The 21835-nt window shown below is 41.7% G+C and overlaps 1 protein-coding gene across 3 annotated transcripts in view; it reads right to left on the minus strand.

The window, feature by feature from the left end:
- Window positions 1-855: 855 nt before the first annotated feature.
- The window catches only part of LOC141100171 (uncharacterized), a 66891-nt gene continuing 45911 nt past the window's right edge, over window positions 856-21835 (minus strand). For all 3 annotated transcript variants that reach the window (XM_073588458.1, XM_073588457.1, XM_073588455.1), the window contains exons 7-8: window positions 1993-2143; window positions 856-1912 (exon numbers count right to left, since the gene is read on the minus strand). In XM_073588458.1, the coding sequence (XP_073444559.1) occupies window positions 1141-1912; window positions 1993-2143 (923 nt within the window). In that variant the 3' untranslated portion in view covers window positions 856-1140. The remainder of the gene's footprint in view (window positions 1913-1992; window positions 2144-21835) is intronic.

Genomic DNA, 21835 nt, shown 5'->3' on the forward strand with positions numbered 1-21835 from the left:
GGTGAATGCGGGGCTGTAGGGGACATTCAGACACCTTACCTGATGTCCCTGAGGAGGGTGACCGCAGGGGCCCACAAACAGAGAGCAGGCCGCTGGGCGCGAAAGTCCTCTGTACCCGCACCATGTCCCTATAGTGCAGAAGGCGGCGCCATTTCTTGCTGGAAGGAGGAATGTCACCACCGTCTTCCTCTCAGCCCTGTCCCGGGAGAGGGGTGAGAAGGGTAATTGGCTAGGACCGGCCACCGTCATCAGCCCATAGCACCCGAGGGTGATAGGGGAAAAGTCCTGCCTGCGGTCCTGAGAGTTGCGATGTGGGCACTACCACACTGCTCGCTCAGCCGCCTGATATGGGAAAGCAGGGTGAACTTACACCCTGTTTCCTGATGCTGAATCTGATAAATAAATGGAAAAGATTAATACACACACAACTAAAGCCTAAAAAGAAATCGTTAAGTGCGGATCTGGGAGATCCCGGTCTGCCTCCTACAGACACTAAGTACAAACGGAGGTACTTGGTGCCTGTCAGTGGGTGTATACTGCCGGGGAGGAGCTAATTTTTTTGTTTTGCATAGTGTCAACCTCCTAGCAGCAGCAGCAGCATACACCCATGGTAATCTGTGTCCCCAAATAAGGCGATAAAGAAAATAAAATATCACAGCAGTAAGAATATCCCTTAATTAGCCTCTACAGTAAAAATTCCAGAAAATCTACAGAATGATAGGCAAAATAAATCATTCCAAGAGAGCTTGGTTTATTTGCCAATTAGTTTCTTCTGCTTGAAGGAGCTACTGTAGGGTAACATCCTTATTCTAGTGCGCACTTGTAAATTTATTTTGTTTGGATCACATTAAACAATTTAGTGTTCAAACTATGTATTTTCTTACTCATTACATTTAAGGCTTGAACATTCTGCAAAATGATGTTAGAAACACATTGTTGGAGATTGTAAGACATTGTTTACTTCATGCTGTACAAGTCATTACTACAATTTACAATCTACAAATATGTAGTTTTTTGGTTTAAAAACACATAACAACATCCCCCCCCAAAAAAACCCCAAAAAACTAAGAAACTTATCAAATAACAAAATATGCTTATGACAAAGAATATATATTACAAATTATAAAAAGAGCCAGAAGATCAAGGAGGAGGTACATGCCTGGGTGATACAGACATTTCTGATGTTGGATGTTGTGGGCGAAAATTGGCTGAAGAAGAGGGAAAAGTGTGGAGTGAAGGGTTATACGCTGTGGCTGTTTTAAGAGCAGTATAGGTATGGGCAGAATTTGACGGAGGCAAGGGATTTTTTGGTTGGCGACCACGAAAAAAAGGAGGGTGATTTTTGATGGAAACATGAAATTGAGAGTCTAATTCCGAGTCAACAAATGTTCTGTAAGGCCCATGTGGCTGAGAATAAGCCATATGAGAATGGCCAGTAGCTGGAGGTGGCTGAGAAGGCACAGGGGGTGGGATAATGGTATTAACAGTAGTGTGGCCAGTTTGTTGCCAATGCTCCAAAACAGTAAATAATTCCATGGGGTCATTAGGTGGGATGGCTGCCTGAACCACTATTTGTAAAGCAGCCCGAGTCCGAAGGCGAATCTGCTCTGGCACACGCCGTACATAAGGGACCAAGCTGCGGCAAAATGACTCCTCACCATCATCATTTACAAGGCGGCTTAAATAATCCAGAACTCTGGTATCAAACTCCGTCACAGTAGTTGTGGTCGGTCCCTTTTCCTTATGGGGCCATATTGAAGCACAGCAAGGAACATTTGCTGGCTCTGGTGCTGTGGAAGTAGCAACCGAGACCTCTTCAGTCTTCTCCGGTTCCACTACCTCTTCAGTGCCAGATATGTCCGATGCCTCTTCTTCCAAAGCAGGATCCAGTTCTTGTATGTTGCTTTTGGAGCTGAAATGTGTAATAAAAAAATCATTACAATGCACACATGTAAACATTTTGGCAATGTACATATCAAATATTGCACTTACGGGCGCTGCTCAATATTTGATGATAGGCTAAGCCGTTCAAAATATATGGATGGCCTCTTTTTTTTAGCGGACAATCCACTTTTAACATTCTGCATCGTCTCCCTCGGGTTCTGACCTTGGCAGCTTCTCCAGTGTCTAGTTACATCATCCACTGTAAAGTAATCATTACATATAGGTTTTCAAAACTTGTCCAAAAAAATTAGGGAATTAAACATTTTCTACATTTTTTTTGTGGTTGCTAATATTATGTAGACAGTTCGAAAATGTTGCGTTATAGATGAGCTTTTTCCGCTGACCCCTTTAACACTTATATAAACATAAATACTATGATATACAGTCATGACCGAAAATATTGGCACCCTTGAAATTGTTCCACAAAATGGCATATTTCTCCAAGAAAATTATTGCAATTACATGTATTTTGGAATACATGTTTATTTCTTTTATATGTATTGGAACAACACAAACAAAAAAAAAAACAGAAAAAAAGGCAAATTTGACATAATTTCACAGAAAACCCCAAATAGGCTGGACATAATTGTTGGCATATTATGTCAAGCATGTGATGCTTGTTCACAAACTCACCTGTGGAAAGAAACAGGTGTGGGCAAAATGAAAATCACACCTGAAACTATAGAAAAGGTGGAGACCTTGACTAAATCTTTGCATTGTGTGTCTGTGTGTGCCACACTAAGCATGGAGAACAGAAAGAGGAGAAGAAATGTCCAGCCAAGAAAGTAGACTGGAAAAGTAAGATCTGGTCTGTCGATGTGACACACAAGCCACAAATTTGTAAGCTCTTAGCCCTGTAGCTAAAAATAAGCATAGACCCGGATTACCTCTTTACGTCTGTTGAAGATTGTGCAAAAAGTTTTTTGTGTACTTTTTTGTTCATACTTTTAATAAAGCAGTTGTTTCTGTTTTGGAAGCAATTACCAATTAATGTATTCTTTTTTCCATATTCCCCACCACGTCAATATTTTTTATCATTGGTATCGCTTAGTCATTCTTTCACCCCACAATTTTTTTTTAAACTTCATTTAACTTAAGATTATACAACATAACGAGGTTACATCATAGAACAAAAAACAATTCTCATTGCTTATTAATACTGTCTGGCAAATTTAACCTTGCCCTTAACATACCATGGGTCTAATATCTTAACCAAAAGCATAAGGCGCCCATGTCTTTATCACATAAGAATACTCATCACCTGGGGACTAATATGAGTCAAAAGGAAATCAAACCAAGGCTTTCCTACTTTATCAAATTTTTTAGGACAATGTCTATTTTTATATACCACCCTCTCAAAAGGAAGCTACAGTTTTTACCATATTAACCCAGTGTGAAATTCGTAGGAATCTCATGGATCTTTTTTCATCAATCTCATAGCGATAGCCTTGCGAGACAAAAACAAGGTTTCCCTTAGGAGAGTGTGAGGATAGTGAGGCCAGGTCTCTACATCAAGTATTCCTAATAAACACACCTTAGGGCAGAGAGGTACAGGGGGTTGTAGGATGCTCGATGAGGATCGCTTTGACCACTTTCCAAAAGTCTGCTATAGGAGGGCAATACCACATCAGATGTATAGACTCTGTCACCTTTTCCCCACACCTATGGCAATTTGTAGCGGTACCCATTTTATATATGCTCTTCAATATGGCTCCTGCTTTTTGATAAGGGTGATTTCTTTCTGACAACTCATTCTATTCTGCAAACTCAAGTGCCGGCTTTCACTACAGTATGGTGGCTTTTTGTCCAATACAGGCTTCTTTAGTCTGAAAAGCATAATTGCTACCTTGCTAATTAAACGAGGGATTTTACTTTTTTACAAATTACATTGTTACATCGTTGAATGCTACTTGCTAAATGTACACTTTCATGGCTTTGATATACAGTGGGGAAAAAAAGTATTTAGTCAGTCAGCAATAGTGCAAGTTCCACCACTTAAAAAGATGAGAGGCGTCTGTAATTTACATCATAGGTAGACCTCAACTATGGGAGACAAACTGAGAAAAAAAAATCCAGAAAATCACATTGTCTGTTTTTTTTTCATTTTATTTGCATATTATGGTGGAAAATAAGTATTTGGTCAGAAACAAGCAATCAAGATTTCTGGCTCTCACAGACCTGTAACTTCTTCTTTAAGAGTCTCCTCTTTCCTCCACTCATTACCTGTAGTAATGGCACCTGTTTAAACTTGTTATCAGTATAAAAAGACACCTGTGCACACCCTCAAACAGTCTGACTCCAAACTCCACTATGGTGAAGACCAAAGAGCTGTCAAAGGACACCAGAAACAAAATTGTAGCCCTGCACCAGGCTGGGAAGACTGAATCTGCAATAGCCAACCAGCTTGGAGTGAAGAAATCAACTGTGGGAGCAATAATTAGAAAATGGAAGACATACAAGACCACTGATAATCTCCCTCGATCTGGTGCTCCACGCAAAATCCCACCCCGTGGGGTCAGAATGATCACAAGAACGGTGAGCAAAAATCCCAGAACCACGCGGGGGGACCTAGTGAATGAACTGCAGAGAGCTGGGACCAATGTAACAAGGCCTACCATAAGTAACACACTACGCCACCATGGACTCAGATCCTGCAGTGCCAGACGTGTCCCACTGCTTAAGCCTGTACATGTCTGGGCCCGTCTGAAGTTTGCTAGAGAGCATTTGGATGATCCAGAGGAGTTTTGGGAGAATGTCCTATGGTCTGATGAAACCAAACTGGAACTGTTTGGTAGAAACACAACTTTTCGTGTTTGGAGGAAAAAGAATACTGAATTGCATCCATCAAACACCATACCTACTGTAAAGCATGGTGGTGGAAACATCATGCTTTGGGGCTGTTTCTCTGCAAAGGGGCCAGGACGACTGATCCGGGTACATGAAAGAATGAATGGGGCCATGTATCGTGAGATTTTGAGTGCAAACCTCCTTCCATCAGCAAGGGCATTGAAGATGAAACGTGGCTGGGTCTTTCAACATGACAATGATCCAAAGCACACCACCAGGGCAACGAAGGAGTGGCTTCGTAAGAAGCATTTCAAGGTCCTGGAGTGGCCTAGCCAGTCTCCAGATCTCAACCCTATAGAAAACCTTTGGAGGGAGTTGAAAGTCCGTGTTGCCAAGCGAAAAGCCAAAAACATCACTGCTCTAGAGGAGATCTGCATGGAGGAATGGGCCAACATACCAACAACAGTGTGTGGCAACCTTGTGAAGACTTACAGAAAACGTTTGACCTCTGTCATTGCCAACAAAGGATATATCACAAAGTATTGAGATGAAATTTTGTTTCTGACCAAATACTTATTTTCCACCATAATATGCAAATAAAATGAAAAAAAAAACAGACAATGTGATTTTCTGGATTTTTTTTTCTCAGTTTGTCTCCCATAGTTGAGGTCTACCTATGATGTAAATTACAGACGCCTCTCATCTTTTTAAGTGGTGGAACTTGCACTATTGCTGACTGACTAAATACTTTTTTTCCCCACTGTAACTTACCTTAGCTAATCCTTCATTCACTCTCACAGCAGTGCACACACCTCCCATTTCCAGATCTGTTAGGCTGGGGTCACACTGCGTTATGGGAGTCCGTTAAACGGACTGCGCTACACCGCGGTGTAACGCAGTCCATTAACGCTGCCATAGACCCCCATTATGTGGCGCATCGCGACGCGTGCTGTCATTCACTGACTGAGCCTCGGACGCGGGCTGCAGCGTCTGAGGCTCCGTCACCGCTAGCGCTGATGAGGCATCAGCGCTAGCGGTATAGCATAACGCATATCGCGTTAGGCTATAGCGTTAACACAGCCCATCAACGCTATCCGTTGAACAGGCTGTGTTAAAGCTATATGAACCTGGCCTTAATTCTATCATATACTACCAGTTTTTATTAGTTTAAAGGGAACCTGTCAGCAGGATTGTGCTGAGTAACCTACAGACAGTGTCAGGTTGGCGCCGTTATACTGATTGGTTGATGAAGCCCTTCTTGTTGTTGTTTAATCTGTATTTTCAGTTAACGATATGCTCGTGACCTGGGGCGGCCTGTGGGGGGGGTCTTCATGTGGTGCTCTGCTTAGATATGCATAAAAAAAACAGATATGCATCGGTATGGCTTCTGACAGGTCACTGATCTCTCGCTGACCTGCCCCCTATTTTACATAATGAATATTAAATAGGAAAAAAAAAAAATAACCTTCAGCAGGCAGGTGCCGGTGCCTGCGCTGCAGCATGGTCACATGAATAATGTGCATTTAATTGTTAATTTGCTGGTATAAATTCATTTAAAAAAAAAACTGTCTCAAAATGGCGCCGGCCACGCTTATGCAGCAGCAGTTATCGGCGATCCTTTAGATGCTACTTCGCAGGTGGCTCCATCTTGCTAGAGAAAAAACCCCCCTCCAAGATGGCGCTGCTCTTACTCAACACAATCCAGCTGACAGGTTCCCTTTAAGCCAAGAATCATGCTATCCCAACTGCATATTTATCGCCAATTATATCATTACTTATTGTATGTTTAAAGGGATACATCCACCTAGTGAGGTCAGCATTTTGCGCCCTTTTATTCATTTAAACCTGTGGCTATAGCATGTTTGTACAATGCATTTTTCCTGATGAAAAAGATCAGTTTGACCAAGAAACCTGTAGATTTGAAACATCTTGATAAAGTTTTTACTACAAGTTGGGGGTTGTCCAAATCCCGATCTTTGGGGATTTAGATGTCAACCCCCCTCATAAGTACTCCACATAACACACAGGATAATTGTGAACCTAGCCTGAAAAGTGATTACGCTTTTATTGTTACTATTTCTAGGTACATAAAGTTAAGTCATCTGGCAAAAAACAAACCCCCACGTCACTCGGATTGCCAATTGGAAATTTGGGAGTTTCCTCTTTATTCAAAACCTCCATAGAAAGTGACATGGCCTCCCGAAAATTCTGTACTCCTAAAATCATATGGCTTACCCTACCTTATGAGCCTTTCAATGTATCCAAGCCACAATTGTCATTGTTATAGTGGGAAGAGCCCACTTAATTTATGTGATGCATGTCACCAAAAGCATACGTGGGTATGATGTGTTGGACACTAAAATGGCAAATTTGCAGTATTCACTCTCCAACTTCCACTGCCAGCTTATTTCTGGAAATATCTGTGTGGTTAATTTACGGTAGTCACTACAATCATGGATGAATTATCAGAAGGTATAGTTTCCAAATGGGGTCATTTATTTTCTGGTGCTCTGGTACCTTATAGATGAAATTTACAGAGCGTCTAAACTTTCAGCAAAATGTATGATCCATGAATTTCTGTGGGTTCAAAATGCTCACTACATGACTCTTATGGTTGTCATATCCACTTGTGGGGGCTTCAGCTAGCTGGTTCCTCATTGACAGAACTTAATATTTAAACAGAAAACTTTTGTTTGCAATTAGAGAGGTCAGACGTTTCCTGTAGTTCTTCACCAAGTTTGCACACAATGCAGCAGTGACCCACTCCTCCATACAGATCTTCACCAGATCTTTCAGGTTTCAGGGCTGTCGCTGGGCAACATAAGAGTTTCAGCTCCCTCTAAAGATTTTCTATTGGGTTCAGGTCTGCAGACTAGCTAGGCCTGGAATACCCTGCCCAACCCATTTTCAATGCTTTTACTGAGCGAAGGAGGTTCTTGGCCAAAATATCACGAGACTTTATTCTTTCCATCCTCCGTTCAATACAGTGTAGTCGTCCTGTCCCCTTTGCAGGAAAGCAACCCCAAAGAATGAAGTTTCCCCACCAAGCTTCGCTGTTGGGACTGTGTTTTGGGGTTCTACTCATCCTTTTTCTTCCAAACACGGTGAGTGGAGTTGATACCAAAAAGTTCCTTTTCCCATGCCTCCTCTGAATCATCCAGATGACCACTGGCGAACTTCAAAAGTGCCTGGACATGTCCTGATGTAAGAAGGGGGACCTTGTGTGCCATGCAGGATTTCTATCAATAATTAGTGTGTTACTAGCGGTAATGTTTGAGACTGTGATTCCAGCTCTCCAAGTCATTGATCAAGCGTAGTTCTGGGCTGATTCCTGACCTTTCTCAGAATTATCCTTACCCCATGAGGCGAGATTTTGCATGGAGCCCCAGACAAAGGAAGACTGACAATCATCTTGTTTTTCTTCCTTTTTCTAATAATTGTGCCATCAGTTGTTGACTTATCACCAAGATGCTTGCCTATTGTCCTATAGCCCAGTTTTGCGCAGGTCTAAAATTGTGTCCCTGGTGTCCTTAGACAGCTGTTTGGTCTTTGTCATGGTGGAGAGGTTGAAGTGTTATTGATTGAGCATGTGGACAGGTGTCTTATACAGATAACGAATTCAAACAGATGCAATTAATACAGGTAATGATTGCCGAGTAGGAGGGCTTCTTAAATAAAAAACTAACAGGTCTGTGAGGATCAGAATTCTTGCTGGTTGGTAGGTGATCAAATACTTTTCTTCATGCAATAAAAAGCAATTCAATAATTTTAAAAACACACAATGTGATTTTCCGTTTCTGTATTTTTAGATTCTCTCACAGTTGAAGTTTACTGTGCCTTGCGAAAGTATTTGGCCCCCTGGAGCTTTTCAACCTTTTCCCACATATCATGCTTCAAACTAAAAGATACCAAATGTAAATTTTTGGTGAAGAATCAACAACAAGTGGGACACAATTGTGAAGTTGAACGAAATTTATTGGTTATTTTAAATTTTTGTGGAAATGCAAAAACTGAAAAGTGGGGCGTGCAATATTATTCGGCCCCTTTATTTTCAGTGAAGCAAACTCACTTCCGAAGTTTATTGTGTATCTCTGAATGATCCAATGTTGTCCTAAATGACTAATGATGATAAATATAATCCACCTGTGTGTAATCAAGTCTCTGTATAAATGCACCTGCTTTGTGATAGTCTCAGGGTCTGTTTGAAGCACAGAGAGCATCATGAAGACCAAGGAACACAACAGGCAGATCCGTGATACTGTTATGGAGAAGTTTAAAGCCAGATTTGGATACAAAATGATTTCCAAAACTTTAAACATCCCAAGGAGCATTGTGCAAGCGATCATATTGAAATGGAAGGAGCATCATACCACTGCAAATCTACCAAGACCCGGCCATCCCTCTAAACTTTCATCTCAAACAAGGAGAAGACTGATCAGAGATGCAGCCAAGAGGCCCATAATAACTCTGGATGAACTGCAGAGATCTACAGCTGAGGTGGGAAAGTCTGTCCATAGGACAGCAATCAGTCGTGCTCTGCACAAATCTGGCTTTTATGGAAGAGTGGCAAGAAGAAAGCCATTTCTCAAAGATATCCATAAAAAGTGTCATTTAAAGTTTGCAACAAGCCACCTGAGAGACACACCAAACATGTGGAAGAAGGTGCTCTGGTCAGATGAAACCAAAATCGAACTTTTTGGCAACAATGCCAAACGATATGTTTGGCGTAAAGGCAACACAGCTTATCACCCTGAACACACCATCCCCACTGTCAAACATGGCGGTGACAGCATCATGGTTTGGGGCTGCTTTTCTTCAGCAGGGACAGGGAAGATGGTTAAAATTGGTGGGAAGATGGATGGAGTCAAATACAGGACCATTCTTGAAGAAAACCTGTTGGAGTCTGCAAAAGACCTGAGACTGGGACAGAGATTTGTCTTCCAACAAGACAATGATCCCAAACATAAAGCAAAATCTACAATGGAATGCTTCACAAATAAACGTATCCAGGTGTTAGAATGGCCAAGTCAAAGTCCAGGCCTGAATCCAATCGAGAATCTATGGAAAGAGCTGAAAATTGCTGTTCACAAACGATCTCCTTCAAACCTCACTGAGCTCGAGCTGTTTGCCAAGGAAGAATGGGCAAGAATTTCAGTCTCTCGATGTACAAAACTGATACAGACATACCCCAAGCGACTTGCAGCTGTAATCGCAGCAAAAGATGGCGCAACAAAGTATTAAGTTAAAGGGGCCAAATAATATTGCACGCCCCACTTTTCAGTTTATGAATTTCCACAAAAACTTAAAATAACCAATACATCTCGTTCAACTTCACAGATGTGTTCCACTTGTTGATTCCTCACCAAAAATTTACATTTGGTATCTTTATGTTTGAAGCATGATATGTGGGAAAAGGTTGAAAAGTTCCAGGGGGCCGAATACTTTCACAAGGCACTGTACCTAAGATAAAAATTACAAACCTTTTCATTCTTTGTAGGGGGGAAAACTTGCAAAATCGGTAGTGTATCAAATACTTATTTTCCCCACGGTACCTTCTGGTTCAGTCATAGGGATGGGGTCTTTAGTTTTACAGTCACGGTCAGTCAAATGCCTTTTCAAATTCTCTAAGCCCATCGCATCATAATTCCTTCCGCTGGCGCATGCGCACATATGCAATGAAGCTGAAAAATACAGCCAGATTCAGTGCGCATTCCCAGAAAGCAGATACTCATTGCGCAACGCAGGATCTGCTGGGAGATTTCGGTGACGTAGGAAGTAGTGGTAGGGAGGGAATTACGATGCGATGGGTGTGGAGAATTTCAAGAGGCATTTGACTGACTGTGACTAGCTAGAGATCCCCACCCCTATGACTGAAACAGATGACATGTGGGGCAAAGTAAGAATAAAAAGTGTTTCTTGCGATAAATACTCGGATGTTTTGCTTGAGATAAACATGTTCGTGATGCAATGTGCATCAACAACAAAACACTGGGGGCAGTTTAATAGCAAAGGGGGATGTGACAGGCTCTCTTGAAAACTAGTTATTAAGAACAAATGCAGTTTTAATTTTTGATTTTTTTTCTCAAGTCAACAGTACACATAAAAATAAGAAAAGATATATCTTATCAGAGAAGTCCACTTTCTTCTCCATGAATGGTCTTTCATTTTCAAAATTCTCAATTCACAGGCAAAATTCGTCTTCTGTAAATACAGACTTTCACATTCCTGTGGTAAAGGATGAGAGACATTCTGCTACATTCTCCTGACATATACCTGTGTCTGCCTTAAGCTCCTTCCACCTCTCTACATAGAATCTCATAGGCACCAACGGTCATCTCCTATCTCAATGAGAAAATCTGTATTCACTGAAAACAGATTTTAGCCATGAATTGAAAATATTGAGAATATCATCAGTCCTGGAGAAGAAAGAAGCAGATTTCTCTAAGATATATTAGAAATTTTTCTTTTCACTTGCACTACTGAATTATGAAGAATTAAAACTATGGTTACTCTAACTGATTGGAGGACCTCTGGGATCACCACCGATAGCAAAACTTTTTTTTTTTTTTTCTTATCCCATTACAGAATGAAATGGTGGACCACCACTCCATTCATTCTCTATTGGGCAGACGGAAAAAGACAATTAAATCATTCGGCATCCCTATAGGGCATGAACAGAGCAGCAATTGAGCATTTTCTCATTCTAATTGGAATCCAACAGCCTTGGCCTGCAAATTGGTACAGATCCCAGCAGTCGGATCCACACCGATCAATAAGTTTACTCATTACCAACCAACACCAATCACCAAAGGATAGGCGATAAATGGTTTTCATCATTTAACATCATCATTAATCTACATCATATAAAGCAAATAAATATTGTGTCTTCATCATCTGAATATTTTTTATTTCTTTGCTCTTGTGGATTTGTTCTTTCATGTTGCATAAATTCTGCCAGCCCCGACATCACAGTTTCTATGATCATGCTTTGGAAATACCCTGCCATCAATAGTTGCCATCAGCTTTTCTGTGGACACAATGTGAAGAGTCCCTGGACAAACTTTATACCAGTATTAGGCTGAAATTCCAAGATCTATTTAACACTGCATCCCGATAAAACCCTATAGTAAGTTTTTTAGTGACACAGTCGGTCCACAATTCAATCCAGAGGTCTGATAGTAACAATAAGGTTAAAAATAATTTCTTTCTGGTCACTGGTTCCTGGTGATGGCTCTGTTACCCATTATGCCAGGCTTACTCTTTTCTTTGGAACAAAGAAAAAACACAGAAAATACAAGTCCAATGAATAAATAATGAAAAAAAAAAATATTCATAAACTAACAAGAGCCCGATGCTGCCCAGGCATAGTAATTAACGCTGGTGAGTTATAAAAAATTATAATGATTATATTGCACATAAAAACATTTCACACCATATATTCAACACTACAGATTTGCAACACAAATTAACTAAGGCTGTGTGCACACATTGCGGATTCTGCTGCAGATCCGCAGCGGATTTGGCCCTGTGGATCCGCAGCAGTTTCTGCTACAGTTGTGGCCAAAAGTATTGACACCCTTGCAATTTTGTCAGATAATACCCAGTTTCTTCCTGAAAATGATTGCAAACACAAATTCTTTGGTATTATTATCTTCATTTAATTTGTCTTAAATGAAAAAACACAAAAAGAATTGTCCGAAAGACAAATTGGATATAATTCCACACCAAACATAAAAAAAGAGGGTGGACAAAAGTATTGGCACTGTTCGAAAAATCATGTGATGCTTCTCTAATTTGTGTAATTAACAGCACCTGTAACTTACCTGTGGCACCTAACAGGTGTTGGCAATAACTAAATCACACTTGCAGCCAGTTGACATGGATTAAAGTTGACTCAACCTCTGTCCTGTGTCCTTGTGTGTACCACATTGAGCATGGAGAAAAGAAAGAAGACCAAAGAACTGTCTGAGGACTTGAGAAACCAAATTATGAGGAAGCATGAGCAATCTCAAGGCTACAAGTCCATCTCCAAAGACCTGAATGTTCCTGTGTCTACCGTGCGCAGTGTCATCAAGAAGTTTAAAGCCCATGGCACTGTGGCTAACCTCCCTAGATGTGGACGGAAAAGAAAAATTGACAAGAGATTTCAACGCAAGATTGTGCGGATGTTGGATAAAGAACCTCGACTAACATCCAAACAAGTTCAAGCTGCCCTGCAGTCCGAGGGTAAAACAGTGTCAACCCGTACTATCCGTCGGCGTCTGAATGAAAAGGGACTGTATGGTAGGAGACCCAGGAAGACCCCACTTCTTACCCCGAGATATAAAAAAGCCAGGCTGGAGTTTGCCAAAACTTACCTGAAAAAGCCTAAAACGTTTTGGAAGAATGTTCTCTGGTCAGATGAGACAAAAGTAGAGCTTTTTGGGCAAATGCATCAACATAGAGTTTACAGGAGAAAAAAAGAGGCATTCAAAGAAAAGAACACGGTCCCCACAGCCAAACATAGTGAAGGTTCCCTGATGTTTTGGGGTTGCTTTGCTGCCTCTGGGCTGTACTGCTTGACCGTGTGCATGGCATTATGAAGTCTGAAGACTACCAACAAATTTTGCAGCATAATGTAGGGCCCAGTGTGAGAAAGCTGGGTCTCCCTCAGAGGTCATGGGTCTTCCAGCAGGACAATGACCCAAAACACACTTCAAAAAGCACTAGAAAATGGTTTGAGAGAAAGCACTGGAGACTTCTAAGGTGGCCAGCAATGAGTCCAGACCTGAATCCCATAGAACACCTGGAGAGATCTAAAAATGGCAGTTTGGAGAAGGCACCCTTCAAATATCAGGGACCTGGAGCAGTTTGCCAGAGAAGAATGGTCTAAAATTCCAGCAGAGCATTGTAAGAAACTCATTGATGGTTACCGGATGCGGTTGGTCGCAGTTATTTTGGCTAAAGGTTGTGCAACCAAGTATTAGGCTGAGGGTGCCAATACTTTTGTCTGGCCCATTTTTGGCGTTTTCTGTGAAATGATCAATGTTTTGCTTTTTGCTTCATTCTCTTTTGTGTTTTTTCATTTAAGACAAATTAAATGAAGATAATAATACCAAAGAATTTGTGTTTGCAATCATTTTCAGGAAGATACTGAGTATTATCTGACAGAATTGCAGGGGTGTCAATACTTTTGGCCACAACTGTATGTTGTACAGTACCATTTTAGTCTATGTAAAATGAAAAACGCAGTGCACACGTTGCGGATTTTTCTGCGCGGATTTGCTGCGGGTTTAAATCCGCAGCATGTCACTTCCTTGTGTGGAATCCGCAGCGATTTGACACGACACCTGCTCCATTACAGGTGTCAAACCGCAGGGGAAAACCGCAGGCTAATCCGCACTAAATCCGTACGTAAACCGCAAGTCATTTTAACTGCAGATTTAGCCAAATCTGAGCGGAAAAATCCGCAGCAGAATCCGCAACGTGTGCACACAGCCTAAACGATTACCCAAGTAGTGATAGTATTTTATTTTCAAATCAATCAAAAGCCTTTTGATAAACAACATTTTTTGTTTTTCCTTTCGGTGCAAAGATGAACAGATTTTTTTGTACAGGCCATGTAAAGCTGACCATGAGAAAAGCATGGAGATTGCAAATCGATCCCTACTACTTTCAAGGACTGTCCCTGAGCCTTGTAAATGGACATTGCAAATGCCAATCGAAGTGGAAACTGGAGGCGTTTAAAATCAAAAGGCAAATCAGATGGAATGAGTGGAATTCTTGGAATGAAAATGTCCTTTCCTTTGGCACATCCTGTTGCTGAGCTGTGAATCTAATCCTATCCTGTGTGATACTGTTTGCTGAGCTGTGTATCTAATCCTATCCTGTGTGATAGTCTGCAAAGCCGTGTATCTAATCCTATCCTGTGTGATACTGACTGCTGAGCCGTGTACCTAATCCTATCCTGTGTAATACTGTCTCCTGGGCTGTGTATCAAATTTTATCCTGTGTGATACAGTCTGCCAAGCCGTGTATCTAATCCTATCCTGTGTGATACTGACTGCTGAGCCGTGTACCTAATCCTACCCTGTGTGATACTGTCTCCTGAGCTGTGTATCTAATTTTATCCTGTGTGATACAGTCTGCCAAGCCGTGTATCTAATCATATCCTGTGTGATACCGACTGCTGAGCTGTGTATCTAATCCTATCCTGTGTGATACTGTCTCCTGAGCTGTGTATCTAATTTTATCTTGTGTGATACAGTCTGCCAAGCCGTGTATCTAATCCTATCCTGTGTGATACTGACTGCTGAGCTGTGTATCTAATCCTTTCCTATGTGATACTGTCTCCTGAGCCGTGTATCTAATCCTATCCTGTGTGATACTGTCTCCTGAGCCGTGTATCTAATCCTATCCTGTCTGATACAGTCTGCTGAGCCGTATATCTAATCCTATCCTGTGATACTGTCTGCTGACCTGTGTATCTAATCCTATCCTGTGTGTTACTGTCTGCTGACCTGTGTATCTAATCCTATCCTGTGTGCTAGTGTCTGCTGAGCCGTGTCCCTAAGCCTATCCTGTGTGATACAGTCTGCTGAGCTGTGTATTTAATCCTATCCTGTGTGATACTGTCTCCTGAGCCGAGTATCTAATCCTATCCTGTGTTAATAACTGCTGAGCTGTGTATCTAATCCTATCCTGTGTTAATGACTGCTGAGCTGTGTATCTAATCCTATCCTGTGTTAATGACTGAGCCATGTTTCTAATCCTATCCTGTGTTAATGACTGCTGAGCTGTGTATCTAATCCTATCCTGTGTTAATGACTGCTGAGCCGTGTATCTAATCCTATCCTGTGTGTTACTGTCTGCTGAGCTGTGTATCTAATCCTATCCTGTGTGATACTGGGCTCCCCCTGTAGTCTGTGTCAGAGGGTGGTCTGTGTTGGCACGGTAATAAATTGTGTTATTTTCAGCTTTACAGAAGGACGAGAACACCATAGAAATGATAAGAAAAACTGTTGCTCATAATAACCAATCACAGCTCAGCTTCTTTTAAACAGCTCTGTTGAAATGAAAGATGCTTTGTGGAGTGGGCATGGCTGATACACACACACATACATTCACTCAGTTTTATATATATATTTATAGATTTCGAGCAGGCACAACATCCCAGAACGTGTCAAATAATGTGGTGACGACACACAAAATATGACTGCTCCAATCAGGATGCCACGGAGGACTGGACTGGATGCATGGTAGCACAAAACTTCCTGTTTAACTCTAGCATTGAGACATATTTTCCTCAGTTAATTACAATAGTTGTTTTCAGGCAAATGTGATTTGAAGGTATGGCAGAATCAGGCTAATTCCAAGAAAAATGCAATGTTGTTATTGGCTGTGTAAGGTAGCGCTGTTATTCAAGTAGGGGACACTCGCTTAGCTGCCACAAAACCAGATCCGGCACGGGTTTTTCATAAACAATCATAGTCCATGCGGCTTATTCAGCATCATAAACCCACGGCAGCAACATAAACTTCATAACATCAGTATAGCGTCCATGACAGAGTTCAGCTCTATAACTCCTGTGGCCACATAGGTTATGCATACAGGGGCTCTTCAGCCTCAGTTATCTCACCCACGTCAGGGTTTCCTCATAGCTCCTTCATCATGCTGCAGACGTCCATTTCCTCCATGGAATCATCAGGCACGTGCAGCCATTCAACACAGCGTTCCTTGCTGTCAGGAAGACAGCCCCCATCTCTCCCAGACGGGGCCTTCCAAAACGGACCAACCAGGTCCCTGCATTCACTCCATGTGACCTACCCTGGCCATCTTATATGGTCCGTAGCCATGCCCACTGGGTCACATGGCTATGACCTCACCACAGGTCCTTGAACCATTCACACATACTTTACAATAGCGTTCTTAACCACACCTCTGGGTGGATTTGTAGGTAATTGGTCCCGCCCGACTCTCCAGCTACCTAGTGACTTCCCAACGCATTGAAACAGCACCTCAGCAGTATCACTGCTGATCAACACACACATAAGTCTCCATCTCAAGGCCACCCACCTTGAGATACATAACGGTTATTCAGTATTCTGCCATTCATCCCTTCTCCTGGGACATCCATACAGCGCCCCCTAGTGGCCACAGTGGTCACTACACCACAGCTGTTACAAGCAACATGTAACTAATGCATTTTAGGCTGGTTTCACATGGTAGTGTGACCTTATATGGCTGAATTTTAGGATCAGTGAGAGAGCCATAAAACCTGGACACCTCCAGTATTGCCACTGAACGGTATGTAGTTCACTATGAGGGAACAGTCAGATGGCCGTATAAATCAGAGCGAGATCGGAACGCAGTGCACGGACTGGCCAGCGGCTCTCCCGACCAGAGCATTACAGCTGCGTAGAAATACATGATGAACAGCTAAAAAGTGACAAAAACGCACACTAGATAATGACCCAGGCAATAAATGTTGTGGATAGTATGGCATTGCTCATCTTGTTGGGTTGTGTCAGGCACAATTCTTATGCAGACATAGATACCAGCAGTTGCTTCTTTGCATGCTTGATTTAAACAAGGAATAAGTGCAATAGTAGAAAGGGATATATGGATAATGATGGTGTTGAACAAAGAGCAGTTTTATTAATCTATGATTTTTTCAACTCTGAAATGCATAACTTAATAACGCTCTTTGATCAATACTAGAATTGCAATTGCATTTCTTGACCAGCAGCGCAACAGATATATCACTCTACCATTGTATAGAAATACATGAAGCAGTCACACTCAAGTAGGGAGAGTTGCCGGCCAGTCCGTGCACTGCATTCTGAGCTCGCTCCAAATTTATAAGATTGTCTGACTGTGCCCTAATCAATATTTAGTCCAAGAACATTTATCCGCCTTATAAAAAGTAATCTGTCTTCTCTTCGGTGTGAATCCCCTGATGTTTAACAAGATTTTATTTCTGGGTAAAACATTTGCCGTATTCAGAACATACAAAGGGTTTCTCCCCTGTGTGAGTTCTCTGATGAATCTTGAGTTAACTTGATTAATAAAGCATTTTTCACATTTAGAACAAAAAAATGGCTTGTCCCCTGTGTGAATACGCCGATGTTCTACAAGATCTGCTTTTCTGGTAAAAAATTTCCCACATTCTAAACATGGAAATGGTTTCTCCCCTGTGTGGCTTCTCTGATGATCTCTAACTTTAGCTTTAGTAATAAAATATTCCCCACATTCAGAACCCAAAAAACGCTTTTCCCCTGTGTGAGTTTTCTGATGTTCAAACAAGACCTGACCTTTTGGCAAAAAATGTTCCACATTCAAAACACAGATATGGCTTTTCCCCAGAATGGTGACTCTCATGTTTGACTAGAGAGGATTTCTGCGTAAAACATTTCCCAAATTCTGAACAAGTAAATGGTTTCTCCCCAATGTGAATTCTCAGGTGAACCCAGAGGTTGGTTCTATTAATAAAACGTTTCCCACATTCAGAACACAAAAATGATTTTTCCAGTGTGTGAATTATGTCTAGAAAAAAAGGAATTTCTTACTAAAACATTTTACGCAATCTGGACAGAAATATGGCTTTTCCCCTGTGTTAATCCTGCTATGTATAGAAAGACTTCCACTTTTTTGTCAACTGTTCCCCACATTCATCACATTGAAACATTTTTTTCCCTCCAATATCCATATTTGGAGTAATCATCTGCAGTTGATCAGTTGAGGGTTCCTCATTATTTCGAGTTGTAGAGGGCAGATATAATCTTTGAAATCCCAGATGCACATTAGGGTTTATAAGGTTTCTTAGAATCATAGAATTGTAGAGTTGGAAGGGACCTCCTGGGCCATCTGGTCCAACCCCCTGCTCAAAGCAGGATTCGCTAAATCATCCCAGACAGATGTCTGTCCAGCCTTTGTTTGAAGACTTCCATTGAAGGAGAACTCACCACTTCTCGTGGCAGCCTGTTCCACTCATTGATCACTCTAACTGTCAAAAAGTTTTTTCTAATATCTAATCTGTGTCTCCTCCCATTCAGTTTCATCCCATTGCTTCTAGTCTTTCCTTGTGCAAATGAGATGCAGCATGCTGAATGATATCTGAATCTTCTACGTTACAGTTTGGAGAAAATGTGAAGTGTCCTTCTGATTTCTTGCTGGAATTTTCTGCTTGATTAAAAACAAATTTGACTATTTTTAAGTTCAATTCCTATTAAAAAAAAAAAAAACCTGATGTAATTCAGGATTCTGGTCTACACTCATTGCCTGCATCATTATGCACAGCACTAACATTAAGAAAAATGCTACCTTGTCTTAAAATCCTGCCCTCTATAAAATGAATCAGCCTTCATTTAAACGGAAAAGTTTATCTATTTGCCAGTCACAAGTTTTTAGACGATAATGTACCATGTGACAAGGCATACATTATCTCAAAATTCCTTCGTGAACATGGCTAGGTTTATTTCAATAGTTGCCCATATCTTTAGAACGTAGCTGCTCACATCTTTGAGATGTGATCCTACTTATCCTTATTTTAACTGATATAAAATGATTCATGCTGAGCCAGAATATTGCTTTTTTCCTGTATTAAAAAGATAAGCCTAATCTAGTCTCTACCTCAAATATAATAATTCGTTAAATACTGCACTGTATGTACAATAATTCAATCTGTTTAAAAAAAAAAAAAAAAAAAAGCCTTATATGGTACCACACTTGCTTGATGACCTTAAAAACAAAAAATTATTTGACTGTTTTTAAAATGTGCTCTAAAAGATCTTTATAAAAGAAAAAAAAAGTTCCTTAAGCTTGCAAGACACAATATCACGTGAGCCCCAAGAGAGCTAGTGTCATCATAGCCCCCATTTTTCCTGCCAAATGATGGCTGATTTTATCAGCCATCATTGTGCCTCTAAAGGTACTGTCACACTTAGCGATGCACCAGCGATATGACGCGGTCAGGATCGCTGGTGCATCGCTAAGTGGTCACTAGTGAGCTGCCACACAGGCAGATCTCACCAGCGACATCGTAGCGGTCGGGGGTCGCTACTTACCTGTCACACTATGTGATCCTGCGTCCTCCCGCCCGGCTTCACGCTCGTCTCTCCACAGGAAGCGCCGCAGGAAGCTGACGACGAGAAACAGTCCTGGATGTTCTCGCGCAATCAGCGATAACCAGCGGGGGAGCGGGTCGTAGGTAAGTATCAGACACAGCGATGTCGCTAGCAATATCGCTATAACGTCACAAGTTATAGCGATATTGCTAGCGATATCGCTTAGTGTGACAGGCCCTTAACAGCCACGGCTGTTATCCTGTTAAAATGTCACTGTCAATCTCTGACAGCGGCATTTAATACGCACAGGTAGGGGGAAGGTGCCCCATTCCACACGCCCATCAGTACACCGCTAAGTGTTCGCGGGACGCCGATGGATTGCCATGACAGCCAGGGTTCTGTTGAATAACTCTGTGCTCGTCATGACAATTCTCCTGTGAAAGCCGTTCATAGGAGATCCTGATTTTCTCTATACATAGCAGAGACTATTAAATACAGTATAAAAATAAATAAAAGCACAAAAAGCTGAAATCACCCTCCTTTTGCCCTATTAAAAAAAAATAAAACAAAAAAAAGAAATACACATTTGGTAATTGGTATAGCTGCAGTGGTAAAAGTTTGATCAAAATATAAAATAAATGTACCCAAATCAGCAATTAGAGTAACGGGGGGGAATCAAAACGCCATAATTACTTGGGTTTTTTTGGCCACAAAATTAAAATGCAACCACAGGAGATAAATCTTATGTACCCCAAAATGGTATATTTAAAAACGACTTCTCAGGGTGCAAAAAAAAAAAATAAGCCCTCACACAGCCCCATATCCTGAAACTTGAAAACGTTACAGGTAGGGATGAACAGATCGTGGATATTCGGGTTCATCAACATCCGAACTTGACCCTCAACCCAATAGAAGTTAATGGGGACCAGAACTTTGGTGCTTTGAAATGGCTTTAAAATTGTCACAGTAAGGGCTAGAGGGCCACAAAGAGACGCAAACGAGGGGGTATAGAGAGAAATTACTTAAAATAACAGAATTAAAAAATAATCTAGAACAAGGAGGTGAAGGTACAAGTGGATGAAGAGGTGGAGGAGGTATCCAACATTGTTTTTGTGGGGTTTTTCTTTTATTTTATGTTTTTATATTTGGGGAGGCCCCAAAATAAAATGAATGGGAAAAAGAGTGTAACACTGGCTTGATCCGGCTGCTATAAGTTGTCTAGTTAGCCAAAAGGTACCGGCAAGTCCTGCAGCATCGACGCCTGGTTTATTTTAATGAATGTTAAAGGGAACCTGTCACCTGTTTTGGCCGCTATAAGATGCGGCCACTGCCTTTCAGGGCTTATCTACAGCATTCTATAATGCTGTAAATAAGTCCCCGGTCCGAACTCCAAGATAAGAAAAATAAGTTTTATTATACTCACCCAGGGGGGGCGCAAGTCCGATGCGGTCCGGTCCTATGGGTGTCGCAGGTCCTGGTCCAGCGCCTCTCATCTTCTTGCGACGCCGCCCTTCTGCACAGGCATACTTCTCAGCCCTCAAGGGCATTGCAAAGTACTGCAGTTCGCAGGCAACAGGAAATGTCAGAGAGGCCCAGCGCCTGGGCACTGCAGTTTTGCTCTGCCCTCAACAGGGCAGATAAGTACACCTGCGCAGAAGTGCGATGCTGTGAGCAATGAAGCAAGCAGGAGGATGGCATCGCAAGATGGGAGGCGCCGGACCTGGACCTGCGACCGCATCGGACCGCCCCCACGGGTGAGTATAATAAAACTTTTTTTATCTTGCAGGTCGGATGAGGGGCTTATCTACAGCATTATAGAATGCTGTAGATAAGCCCTGAAAGGCAGCGGCCACATCTTATAGTGGCCCAAACAGGTGACAAGTGCACTTTAACCTCCCCAAGTTGGATGTGGACAGGCGGATGCGCCTGTCTGAGTCACACCCCCTGCCATGCTAAACACACATTGTGACAGTACACTTGCTCAGGCCATGTGTCTAGTTTGGAGACCCAGAAGTTTAATTGGGCAGACCAATCAGTTAGTACATGGAGACGTGTGTACC

The sequence above is a fragment of the Dendrobates tinctorius genome, unplaced genomic scaffold (assembly GCF_039654945.1).
Source record: "Dendrobates tinctorius isolate UK_male_01 unplaced genomic scaffold, ASM3965494v1 ptg000103l, whole genome shotgun sequence".
In the NCBI taxonomy this organism is placed as follows: Eukaryota; Metazoa; Chordata; class Amphibia; order Anura; family Dendrobatidae; genus Dendrobates; species Dendrobates tinctorius.